Source organism: Entelurus aequoreus, linkage group LG25 (genome assembly GCF_033978785.1).
Source record: "Entelurus aequoreus isolate RoL-2023_Sb linkage group LG25, RoL_Eaeq_v1.1, whole genome shotgun sequence".
Taxonomy (NCBI): domain Eukaryota; kingdom Metazoa; phylum Chordata; class Actinopteri; order Syngnathiformes; family Syngnathidae; genus Entelurus; species Entelurus aequoreus.
Window position 1 is genome coordinate 12,693,607 of NC_084755.1, and position 13,359 is coordinate 12,706,965.

General features: G+C 38.7%; 1 protein-coding gene across 4 annotated transcripts in view; it reads right to left on the minus strand.

The window, feature by feature from the left end:
* The window catches only part of baiap2a (BAR/IMD domain containing adaptor protein 2a), a 200,062-nt gene that overhangs the window by 47,039 nt on the left and 139,664 nt on the right, over positions 1-13,359 (minus strand). For all 4 annotated transcript variants that reach the window (XM_062036479.1, XM_062036481.1, XM_062036478.1 and 1 more), the window contains exon 6: positions 6,785-6,922. In XM_062036479.1, the coding sequence (XP_061892463.1) occupies positions 6,785-6,922 (138 nt within the window). The remainder of the gene's footprint in view (positions 1-6,784; positions 6,923-13,359) is intronic.

Below are 13,359 nucleotides of genomic sequence, written 5' to 3' on the forward strand. Positions count from 1 at the left end.
GCTGACATATGCAGTAACATATTGTGTCATTTATCATTCTATTATTTTGTCAAATTTATTAAGGTCAAGTGGTAGAAAATGTATTACTTGTTCATTTACTGTTAATATCTGCTTACTTTCTCTTTCAACATGTTCTATCTACACTTCTGTTAAAATGTAATAATCACTTATTCTTCTGTTGTTTGGATGCTTTACATTAGTTTTGGATGATACCAAGTCGTTACGACATTGGTCATATCTAAAGTCCTCATGTCTCCAGGGACATATTTCCTTAGTTTATAAACATAATATACATTTTTAAAAAATGAAAGAAAATGTTGGAAAGCTAAAAAATATGGACGTAATCATAGTAGTATCGACTAGATACGCGCCTGTACTTTGTATCATTACAGTGGATGTTAGGTGTAGAATCACCAATGGCGTTTTTATATATTTTTTTTTCATAAAGAAATACAATCATGTTTGCTTACGGACTGTATCCCTGCAGACTGTATTGATCTATATTGATATATAATGTATATATTGGGTTTTTTATGTTGATTTAATTTAAAAAAAAAAAATATATATATATATATATTTTTTTTTTAAATTACATTTCTTCCGCGGCCCGGTACCAATCGGTCCGCGGACCACTGATGTAGACCACAAGGAAGTGTTTTACATTTAGAAAATTTTTTTAATAATATGACTCCTTTAATGCGCCCTATAATCCGGTGCGCCTTATATATGAAAAAAGATCAAAAATAGGCCATTCATCGGCAGTGCACCTTATAATCCGGTGCGCTTTGGTCCGGAAAATACAGTAATAATTTGAAAAAAAAACCTTACAAAATTTCGAGTTATTTTTCTTATTGGACACATTGAATCCATTGTTTTAGTATCTAATTCATTATTATAATGCATCAGTCAATAATGGTGGTTTTGAAGCAGTTGCGCAACACTTCAAGTGGCAGCCACTGTTGATTCAATCTTCACTTTTAAAGAACATGACGTCAGCTCGGCTGTTTTGTTTTTTTTTACGTATAATTTGATGTAGGGATGTCGATAAATGCTTTAAAATGTAATATCGGAAATTATCGGTTTCAAAAAGTAAAATGTATGACTTTTTAAATCGCCGCTGTACGGAGTGGTACACGGACGTAGGGAGAAATACAGAGCAGTTGCGTCTCCCAGTCATACTTTCCAACCCTCCCGAATTTCAGTGCCCCTCCCGGAAATCTCCCGGGGCAACCATTCTCCCGAATTTCTCCCGATTTCCACCCAGCCAACAATATTGGGGGCGTGCCTTAAAGGCACTGCCTCTGCGTGCCGGCCCAATCACATAATATCAACGGCTTTTCACACACACAAGTGAATGCAAGGCATACTTGGTCAACAGCCATACAGGTCACACTGAGGGTAGCCGTATAAACAACTTTAACACTGTTACAAATATGCGCCACACTGTGAACCCACACCAAACAAGAATGACAAACACATGTCGGGAGAACATCCGCACCGTAACACAACATAAACACAACAGAACAAATACCCAGAACCCCTTGCAGCACTAACTCTTCCGGGTCGCTACAATGTACACCCACCGCTACCCCCTACTCAACCTCCTCATGCTCTCTCAGGGAGAGCATGTCCCAAATTCCAAGCTGCTGTTTTGAGGCATGTTAAAAAAAATAATGCACTTTGTGACTTTAATAATAAATATGGCAGTGCCATGTTGGCATTTTTTTTCCGTAACTTCAGTTGATTTATTTTGGAAAACCTTGTCACATTGTTTAATGCATCCAGCGGTGCATCACAACAAAATTAGGCATAATAATGTGTTAATTCCACGACTGTATATATCGGTATCGGTTGATATCGGAATCGGTAATTAAGAGTTGGACAATATCGGAATATCGGCAAAAAAGCCATTATCGGACATCTCCAATTTGATGTCATTGGTGTAAAAAAAAGCATCATTATAATTATATTGAAAATAAAAATGGATTACTTGATTGTTAATTGCAGTACATGTTTGTTGTGTTTTGTATATCATAGTTCTTGATATAAAAAGTATTTTCGGAACACTTGATCTGCGTCCTGGCTCCTGACGTCTCTCCTCGTCCGTTCTGTACCACCTCGGAATTCAACCTTTACCTCTTCATGACACAGGAGTGCACGTTCAATAAAAGAGGAGTGTTGATTTAACCCAGCCTTGCCTGGCAATCACATGAGGAAAGCGCATGTTTGTGACTGCGTGTTGACTCTGCAAAGAGGCGGCCGCCCCCCCCCCCCCCCCCCTCCCGATGGTGCGTCCGTCCGATACGCTCTCTAAACAAACATCAGCCGAAACGTTCCCGGTGCGGCTATCGATTGTTCCGCGACCCGGCTCCACCTCCGAGCGAGACCACGTAATTAGCCTGCAGGCCTCAGTCTGTTAGTGCACGGTCTCTGCAGCCCTTTTCTGCAGGGCACCAGCTGAGGCTATTGACTGTTTTTTTCTCCCCCCTATCCTTTAACACAACAAAAGCGTGTTTAATACTAAAAAAAAAAAGGTGCATGTCTATGACTCATGACTTTTCTGAATATGCAGTAAGTATTTCATGACCAAGGCAGCAACAGACTGCTGTGTCAGCTTATATAATAATCAGACACAAGATGACTCCAAAAAGCAAACATCATTCTCTTTAAAGTAAACTTGACTGTCAAGTTTGAAGGCTTTGGCTTATGAACAAATTGTTCGCAGCATTTTCAGACACGTCATTAGGTACCGTAGCACAATAGGGCGCACCGGATTATATGGCGCACCGCCGATTAATTTTTAATCCGTTTTCATACACTACCGTTCAAAAGTTTGGGGTCACCCAAACAATTTTGTGGAATAGCCTTCATTTCTAAGCACAAGAATAGACTGTCGAGTTTCAGATGAAAGTTCTCTTTTTCTGGCCATTTTGAGCGTTTAATTGACCCCTCAAATGTGATGCTCCAGAAACTCAATCTGCTCAAAGGAAGGTCAGTTTTGTAGCTTCTGTAACGAGCTAAACTGTTTTCAGATGTGTGAACATGATTGCACAAGGGTTTTCTAATCATCAGTTAGCCTTCTGAGCCAATGAGCAAACACATTGTACCATTAGAACACTGGAGTGATAGTTGCTGGAAATGGGCCTCTATACACCTATGTAGATATTGCACCAAAAACCAGACATTTGCAGCTAGAATAGTCATTTACCACATTAGCAATGTATAGAGTGTATTTCTTTAAAGTTAAGACTAGTTTAAAGTTATCTTCATTGAAATGTACAGTGCTTTTCCTTCAAAAATAAGGACATTTCAATGTGACCCCAAACTTTTGAACGGTAGTGTATATAAGACGCACCACACTGCAAAAACTGACATCTAAGTAAGATAAATTGAGAGTGCGGAAATACGACCATATCACACCAATTCTCAAATCCCTTCACTGGCTTCCTGTTCCACTCAGGATTGAATACAAAGTCTCCCTACTAACCCACCAGTGCCTCCATGGAAATGCCCCCCTCTACCTCAAAGAACTACTCACCCCCAGATCCTCCACACGACACCTCCGCTCCGGACAGGCTAACCTCCTCCAACCTCCGAGGACAAAGCTACGAACAATGGGAGACCGGGCTTTCTGCTTCGCCGCTCCCAGTCTGTGGAACGCTCTCCCTGACCACCTGAGGGCACCACAGACTGTGGATGCTTTTAAAAAAGGCTTAAAAACCATTCTTTTTTAAAAAGCCTTTTTTTTGTGGATATATGCATACTAGTTCTAGCTATTAGGCTGTTCTAGTTCTTATTTTTATTAATTTGTATTATCTTTTTATTTTTATTTATTTTTAATACACTGTAGCACTTTGAGGTTGTTTACTCAATGTAAAGTGCTTTTTTACAAATAAAATCTATTATTATTATTATTATTATTAAATATCTCAAATAGGGGTGAGATTTGCTTATTTTCTGTCTGATAAGATAATTCTTCTCACTAAACAGATTTTATGTTAGAGTGTTTTACTTGTTTTAAGGGGTTTGGTCTTAAATGATCTCAGTAAGATATTACAGCTTGTTGCTGAGATTTGATGACCTATATTGAGTAAAACATGCTTGAAACTAGAATATCAACTGTTGCAGACAAGTATAAAACTACTTTTTTTAAAGTAACAATTTCTTATTTCAAGCATGAAAAAAAAAATTGTGACTTTGACACAATTGTGTCTCATAATTAAAACAGATGACAGCCAAATGGACTTTGCTGTTTTATGTTCAATGAAACAATAGAAAATACGTACTCATATAGTAGTACACTTGTTATTAGTGAGAATTTACTTATTTGAAGGTATTTTTGGGTTCATTGAGGTTAGCTAATTTTACTTGTTTTGGAAAGTCTTGACATGCCAACTTTTCTTGTTCTATTGGCAGATAATTTTGCTTAGTTCAAATAAAATACCACTATTTTTTGTATTTTTTATTATTGTTTTTGAACGCTGACTTTTTGCAGTGCAGACTATAGGGCGCATTAAAGGGGTCATATTTTTATTTATTTTTTCTTCTAAATTTAAAACACTTCCTTGTGGTCTACATCCGTGTTTTTCAACCTTTTTTGAGCCAAGGCACATTTTTTGCATAAAAAAAATACGGAGGCACACCACCAGCAGAAAACGTTAAAAAATGAAACTCCACCAGGTTGTCGTGCTTTATTTTGAGTTTGTTGTTGCTTTCCTGTGTGTAGTGCTTTAGTTCCTGTCTTGCGCTGTCATTTTGGTGACCCTTACTGTTTTGTTGGTGTTTTCCTGTTGCAGCTTCACGCCTTGCCGGACCTGCTTTCTATTGGCAAACAAGACTATTTCAGTTGTGCGGACGCTTTCCTTCTTTGTGGGGTCATTGTTGATTGTCATGTCATGTACGGATGTACTTTGTGGACGCCGTCTCTGCTCCGATCGCTGTAAGTCTTTGCTGTCGTCCAGCATTTTGTTTTTGTTTACTTTGTAGCCAGTTCAGTTTTACTTTCGTTTTGCATAGCCATCCCTATGCTTCAGTGCCTTTTCCTTTCCGTTTTGTTCATTTTTTGGTTTACGCGTTACATACCTTTTTACCTGCACGCCGTCTACCTCTGTGCTCTGCATATTGGGATCACGACAAACCATCCTCGACGCATTCCGACTTCTACAAAGCAATGAACTCACTGCTGCCACCTACTGATATGGAGTATTACATGGTTACCCTGCCGAGCTCTATACAGCACAGACACTAGACAACGGCACATTATTTGCATATTATAATTATTGATTTTGCAAATAATATTTTTTGGACCAATTAGGTGAAGTCGCATAATTTCCCACGGCACACCAGACAATATCTCACATATCGGGGGACAGTGGTTGAAAAACACTGGTCTACATAACATGCAATGTTGGTTCTTAGGTCAAAATGTTGCATAGATGATGTTTTACAGATCATCTTCAAGTCGCTTTGTGACAGTTGCTTCAGGATGCGCCGCTTTTGTGGGCGGTCTTATTTACGTGGCTCACCTTCGGCAGTGTCTTCTCCCCGTCATCTTTGTTGTAGCGGTGTAGCGTGCAAGGACGGGAGTGGAAGAAGTGTCAAAAGATGGATCTAACTGCTTTAATGACATTCAGACTTTACTTCAATCAATAACGGAGCAGCATCTCCTCATCCGTGGCTCACTGGTGCAACAACAACGGCGGAAATGTGTCCCGTGAAAAAGTTCCTCGGGTGAATAATGTAAACTCACTACGCCTGTAGTTTTTAGCGCTTCCATAGCAAGTTTACTGACAGATATAAGTAAGAACTTTACACTACTTTATATTAGAAATGGCAACAGCGGAGGGTGAATGCCCCATAACAAGAAGATAGAGAAAAAAGAAGAAGCTTATCGACTACGGTGTCGGCACGGACTACAGTGGCGGACGTGCGCAAATTTTCAGGACTTACACAGATCTCAAATACACATCAGCAGGTAAGAAAAGTTTATTTTGCATAATATTGTGAAACAAAACGCCAGAGAATATGTCTGCTAATGCAGTGGTCCCCAACCACCGGTCCGCTTGGTACCGGGCCGCGCAAGAAATTAAATTAAAAAAATAAAATACTTTTTTTTTTTTTTTTACTTTTTAAAAAAAATTAAATCAACGTAAAAAACACAATATATACATTGTACATCAATATAGATCAATACAGTCTGCAGGGATACAGTCCGTAAGCACACATGATTGTATTTCTTTATGGGGAAAAAAAAAACAAAAAAAAAACAAACATCCCCCACCCCCACCCCCCGGTAGCCGTAATGGGCCGACAATCCATGAAGCGGTGCGGCTTCAAAGTCGTGCTAAAACATTTTGACGGATTTTTGAGCGCCGTGTGTAATGTTCTTTATTCTCAATGGAACATTTGAAAGTTTTGGTGTTGTTTACTGGCGTCACATTGCAGTCTACACGTATCTCTTATGTGTGACTGCCATCTACTGGTCACACTTATCATTACACGATGTACCAAATAAAATTGCTTCGAGGTCGGTAAGCACAACCAGAATTATTCCACACATAAGGCACTGTGGATTTTTGAGAAAATGAAAAGGATTTTAAGTGCGCCTTATAGTGCGAAAAATACGGTACATCTGCACAGTTCAATGTGTCCACTTATTCTGAGTATCATCCTCTGTGAACCAGGAAATAGCCGTATGATGACCATCTAAAAAGAAGTGCTATTTATATGTCATGATAAACAACATAAATTGAGATGTTTTACACACAACGAGCGAGGCACTCACTTGCATCTCCTTCTCGCCGTACTTGGAGGGGTTCTTGCTGCCCTGGCTCTTCCTGCGCAACTTCTTCAGCTCCCCCTGGCACTTCTCCAGACTGTCCCCTTTGCTTTTGTGCTCCACCTGGTACTTCTTCAGCGCGGCCTGCAGGGGGGCAAATAATGCAATATTAGGCCTGTTGTCGAAGGGTGAATGATGAGGTTCCATTCATAATCAACTGCAAATGCATGGCGGTGGATGGCCACAGTACATAGTAGGGTTGTCCCAGTGCCATTATGTTGGTACCGGTACAAAAATGTATTTCGATACTTTTCTAAATAATGGGAACCACAAAATATTAAACATATGATTGTTATTGCAAGTTTGTCCTTAAATAAAATAGTGAACATACAAGACAACTTGTCTTTTAGTAGTTAAGTAAACAAACAAAGGCTCCTAATTTAGCTGCTGACATATGCAGTAACATATTGTGTCATTTTCCATTCTATTATTTTGTCAACATTATTAAGGACAAGTGGTAGAAAATGAATTATTAATCTACTTGTTCATTTACTGTTAATATCTGCTTACTTTCTCTTTTAACATGTTCTATCTACACTTCTGTTAAAATGTAATAATCACTTATTCCTCTGTTGTTTGATACTTTACATTAGTTTTGTAAGATACCACAAATGTAGGTATCAATTCGATACCAAGTCGTTACAGGATCATACATTGGTACTAAAAAAGATTTTGTGATGCTAAAAAAATATCGATGTAATCATAGTAGTATCTGTACTTGGTATCATTACAGTGGATGTTAGGTGTAGATCCACCAATGGCGTTTGTTTACATTGTGACGCCGGTGAGCTACGGTGTGTAGTGAAGCATGTTTAGCTATTCCTCGTCCTGCAGGGATGATACTTGTAAGAAACTTACTTTATTTGTCGCCATGGAGGCAAGGATTAGTGATTTAGAAGTAGCTAAAACACTGCAGACTTCGGCTGGATGTTAGCCGCTCGCTCGCTAGCTAGCCATGTCTTAATTAAAGCACCTCTTCCTGAGGGTGTTTCAGTGTTATAACTTTTACCTTTATTGTTAGTTTTTAAGCCAAAATGTGTCAGTTCTCCCTTTTCTGTCTACACACTGTGGCTGCTTGTAAGTACTCCGTGATTGTGCGTTGCCGAACATGCTCCTCTGCTCGTAAAACCGTCATGACTTGACGACGCGCCGTCATGCCCGTTAAAAAAAAAGGGGCAACGGGTACTTTTTAGAGGCGGTATAGTACCGAATATGATTCATTAGTATCGCAGTACTATGTTAGTACCGGTATATATGCTCAGTGGCCTTGTGGTTAGAGTGTCCGCCCTGAGATCGGTAGGTCGTGAGTTCAAACCCCGGCTGAGTCATACCAAAGACTATAAAAATGGGAGCCATTACCTCCCTGCTTGGGACTCAGCATCAAGGGTTGGAATTGGGAGTTATATCACCAAAAATGATTACCGGGCGCAGCCACCCCTGCTGCTCACTGCTCCCCTCACCTCCCAGGGGGTGATCAAGGGTGATGGGTCAAATGCAGAGAATAATTTCGCCACACCTAGTGTGTGTGTGACAATCATTGGTACTTTAACTTTATACCGTACAACCTTTGTACATAGTTACGTCAATAATTAATCTAAATTTAAATAACAAACATACATTTTTGGAGTACTATTGAGTTGACTACCAGAACCACCAACCCCACCCCAACGATGGTAATGGGACACCCAGCATCCGCCCCAGCGGTGAAAATATTTAATATTGACAAAGTATAAAAAAAAGTTTTTTATATATATATATATATATATTTTTTTTTTTTGTTTCCAAATATGGAGGGACAATTTAAGGGGAACTGCACTTGTTGGGGGGAATTTTGCCTATCATTCACAATCCTAATGAGAGACAAGTGGACAAAAAGTTTTAGCTACTTCTAAATCACTAATCCTCGCCTACATGGCGACGAATAAAGCAAGTTTCTTACAAGTATCATTCCTGCAGGACGAGGAATGGAATAGCTAAACATGCTTCACTACACACCGTAGCTCACCGGCGTCACAATGTAAACAAACGCCATTGGTGGATCTACACCTACCATCCACTGTAATGATACCAAGTACAGGAGCGTATTTAGTCGACACTACGATGATTACGTCGATATTTTTTGGCATCACAACATTTTCTTTAGTTTTTTAAATATTTATATTATGTTTATAAACTCAGGAAATATGTCCCTGGACACATGAGGACTTTGAATATGACCAATGTATGATCCTGTAACTACTTGGTATCGGATGGATACCCAAATTTGTGGTATCATCCAAAACTAATGTAAAGCATCAAAGCAACAGAAGAATAAGTGATTATTACATTTTAACAGAAGTGTAGATAGAACATGTTAAAAGAGAAAGTAAGCAGATATTAACAGTAAATGAACAAGTAGATTAATAATAAATGTTTACAGTTTGTCCTTAATAATTTTGACAAAATAATAGAATAGAAAATGACACAATATGTTACTGCATACCGTATTTCCTTGAATTGGCGCAGGGAATATAGTATTCGCACGTCTAGAATTACTGCCGGGTCAAACTCGTTTCTCAAAATAATTAACGCATGCTTGGCCTTATCGCCGGTTCATTATTGAAGCTGGATCAAATTCGTTTCGCAAAATATTAATTTTATTATCGCATATCTATAATTTTCACCGGGTCAAACTCGTTTCGCAAAATATTTAGCATATGGCTAGAACTTCCACCGGGTCAAATTCGTTACGTCACGAGTGACGCATCTGTCCTCATTTTCAAAATGGAGGAAGCTGCTTTCAGTAGTTTACAATCGCACAAAGGAAAAAAGATAAAGAGCTTTTCAGTAGGATTTAAGGTCCAAGCTATTGAATACCGGTACAGTATGCTAAAGAGAACAGTAAGCAGCTATGTTTTATTAATATACCGTAGCTGCGTGTGTCAAATACTGTATAAGTCATTAAATGACTCCCGCCTCCTGGTGGTAGAGGGCGCTGCCGCGCTAGTGATCCTTCTTGCGACTTCCGGTACTGCAGAAGAAGTGAACACACGCAGCAAGAGATTTTTTTCTCTTCCTTTTAACAAGGAGGGTATCTAAAATAAAACAGTTTTCTAAACTGGACTTTCAATGGAAGCAGGAGGTAATAATTAAAGGAATATCTCCATCGAGACAGAGACTTTTAAAACGGAAAAAAGGAAATAATGAAGACTTCTATAAACAAGTTAGCGATGCTTTTGGTCAGAAGGAGCTGCAAATGGACTCCATTTATAAGTACAGGTAAGACCATAATAACGTTTTTTTTAAATTAAATGTGCTTTTCATGATGGTATGCTTACATCACACTCAAAGCGCACGACTAAATTTTATGGATTCCTTTTGGTAAACGCTGGAGTGAGAAGAGGTTTTAAAATAATTACCGCATGCACGGCCATCCCGCCGGTTTCCGGTAAACGCAGGAGTGACAGGAGGTTTTAAATTAATGAACGCCCCTGCGGCTATTCAAGGAAATACGGTATGTCAGCAGACTACATTAGGAGCCTTTGTTTGTTTACTTACTAATAAAAGACAAGTTGTCTTGTATGTTCACTATTTTATTTAAGGACAAACTTGCAATAAGAAACATATGTTTAATGTACCAAAATATTATTTGTTAAAATAAAGACAATAATGCCATTTTTTGTGGTCCCCTTTATTTAGAAAAGTATCAAAATAATCTTGGTACCGGTACCAAAATATTGGTATCGGGACAACACTAGTATGGAGTGAATCTTCTTGTAAGATTATTGCTGACATTAAACAATATCGCAAAGCATTGAGCTATTACAGTAGGTCAGAAAACTTGCAACAGTTGACGTAAAATACAAATAGTTTGCTACAATGTACTGCAAAGTGAACTGGACTGTGTATCCAGTTTTGTCGACAGTAATGAGCATGTTGTAAATAACAGTAAAACAAAATACACGATTCTGATAAAAAACATTTAAAGCCCATGTCACTTACTTTAAAAGGCATTTGCTTGGAGAAAGTGCATGGAACTGAGCTGTTAGGGTTAACCATAAATCATCAATTGAATTAGTCTACTGTTGTCATATAAACACGAATGTGTCTAAAATGGGTAGGTTTCTGTTATCAGAAAATGTGCCCATTTTATGACTGATTTTTCAATCAAACACGTTTTACAGTCATTGTGTCTCATCCTGATTATTGCTCCGCCGTGATTTGGTCATGCGCTCCAAAGAAAGATATTAAAAAGCTCCAACTTATGCAAAAAAGGGCTGCACGATTGGCATTGAAAACCTGCTCGTATTTTTTTCATACTATTCAAGGCCAAAAATCTTACACTCTAAAACCCAAAACCCAAAACCAGTGAATTTGGTACGTTAAATAAAAACAGAATACAATGATTTGCAAATCTTATATTCAATTGAATATGCTGCAAAGACAAGATATTTAATGTTCAAATTGAGAAACTACATTTTTTTTGCAAATAATCATTAACTGAGAATTTAATGGCAGCAACACATTGCAAAAAAGTTGACACAGGCATTTTTACCACTGTGTTACATGGCCTTTCCTTTTAACAACACTCAGCAGATGTTTGGGAACTGAGGAGACACATTTTTGGACTCGTCAGACCACAGAACACTTTTCCACTTTGCATCAGTCCATCTTTGATGAGCTCGGGCCCAGCAAAGCCGACGGCGTTTCTGGGTGTTGTTGATAAAATGGCTTTCGCTTTGCATAGTAGAGTTTTAACTTGCACTTACAGATGTAGCGACGGACTGTAGTTACTGACAGTGGGTTTATGAAGTGTTCCTGAGCCCATGTGGTGATATCCTTTACACACTGATGTCGCTTTTTGATGCAGTACCGCCTGAGGGATCGAAGGTCCGTAATATCATCGCTTACGTGCAGTGATTTCTCCAGATTCTCTGAACCTTTTGATGATATTACGGACCGTAGATGCTGAAATCCCTAAATTCCTTGCAATAGCTCGTTGAGAAATGTTGTTCTTAAACTGTATGACAATTTGCTCACGCATTTGTTGCCAAAGTGGTGACCCTCGCCCCATCCTTGTTTGTGAATGACTGAGCATTTCATGGAAGCTGCTTTTATACCCAATCATGGCACCCACCTGTTCCCTATTAGCCTGTTCACCTGTGGGATGTTCCAAATAAGTGTTTGATAAGCATTCCCCAACTTTCTCAGTCTTTTTTGCCACTTGTGCCAGCTTTTTTGAAACAAACAAAAAGATGTATAATGCTTAAACCAAAAATAAACAAAAGGTGAGTGCCCCTAAGAAAAGGCATTGAAGCTTAGGGAAGGCTACGCAGAACGAAACTAAAACTGAACTGGCTACAAAGAAAACTAAAACAGAATGCTGGACGACAGCAAAGACTTACTGTGGAGCAAAGACGGCGTCCACAAAGTATATCCGAACATGACATGACAATCAACAACGTCCCCACAAAGAAGGATAAAAACAACTGAAATAGTCTTGATTGCTAAAACAAAGTAGATGCGGGAAATATCGCTCAAAGGAAGACATTAAACTGCCACAGGAAAATACCAAAAAAAGAGAAAAAGTCACCAAAATAGGAGCGCAAGACAAGAACTAAAACACTACACAGGAAAACAGCAAAAAACTCTAAATAAGTCACGGCGGGATGTGACAGGTGGTGACAGTACACCTACTTTTGTCATGTCTTTTGGATCATGTTTTGTTTTGTTTAGTTATGTTTGGTTTTTGGACTCTTTTTAGTTTCTGTTTACTCTCCATTGTTTTTGTTTCCATGACTACTCACTGGTTTCACCTGTCATGCATTTGGACTCACGCACCGGACTCATTTGGACACACGCACCTGTTGTAATCAAGACACTATTATTTAAGCTTGTAGTTGCCAGGCAGTCGGTCTGGCGACATTACCTCGGTTTACTTCTGTACCCTTGCTACTTATGATACTCATGCCTGTTCATAGTTATGCTTCATGCCATGCCACGTGAGTTTTGTTTGTTCGTGTCACAGTTAGCGAGTTTTGTTTCATGTTCATAGTTTCTGCCTTTGTGCTAGTTTATTATTTTCATAGCCAAGTTCGTACCTCCGCCTTTGTGCGCGCCTTTTGTTGTTCCTTTTTTATAGTAATATTAAATAATGTCCTTACCTCCACGCCATGTCCGCTTCAGTTCGTTTGCATCTTGGGAAAGCTACCCACGCATTAATTTGCGTCGCCCAAGTCCACGTCTTGACAACTTTGAGACTAGGGCTGCAACTAACGATTAATCTGATAATCGATTAATCTGCCGATTATTACTTCGATTAATCGATTAATAATCGGATAAAAGAGACAAAATACATTTCTACCCTATCCAGTATTTTATTGAAAAAAAACAGCATACTGGCACCAAACTTATTTTGATTATTGTTTCTCAGCTGTTTGTACATGTTGCAGTTCATAAATAATAATAAAATAAAAAAATTTAAAAAAAAAAAAAAAAAAAAAAAAATCCCTCTGCGCATGCGCATAGCATGGATCCAACGA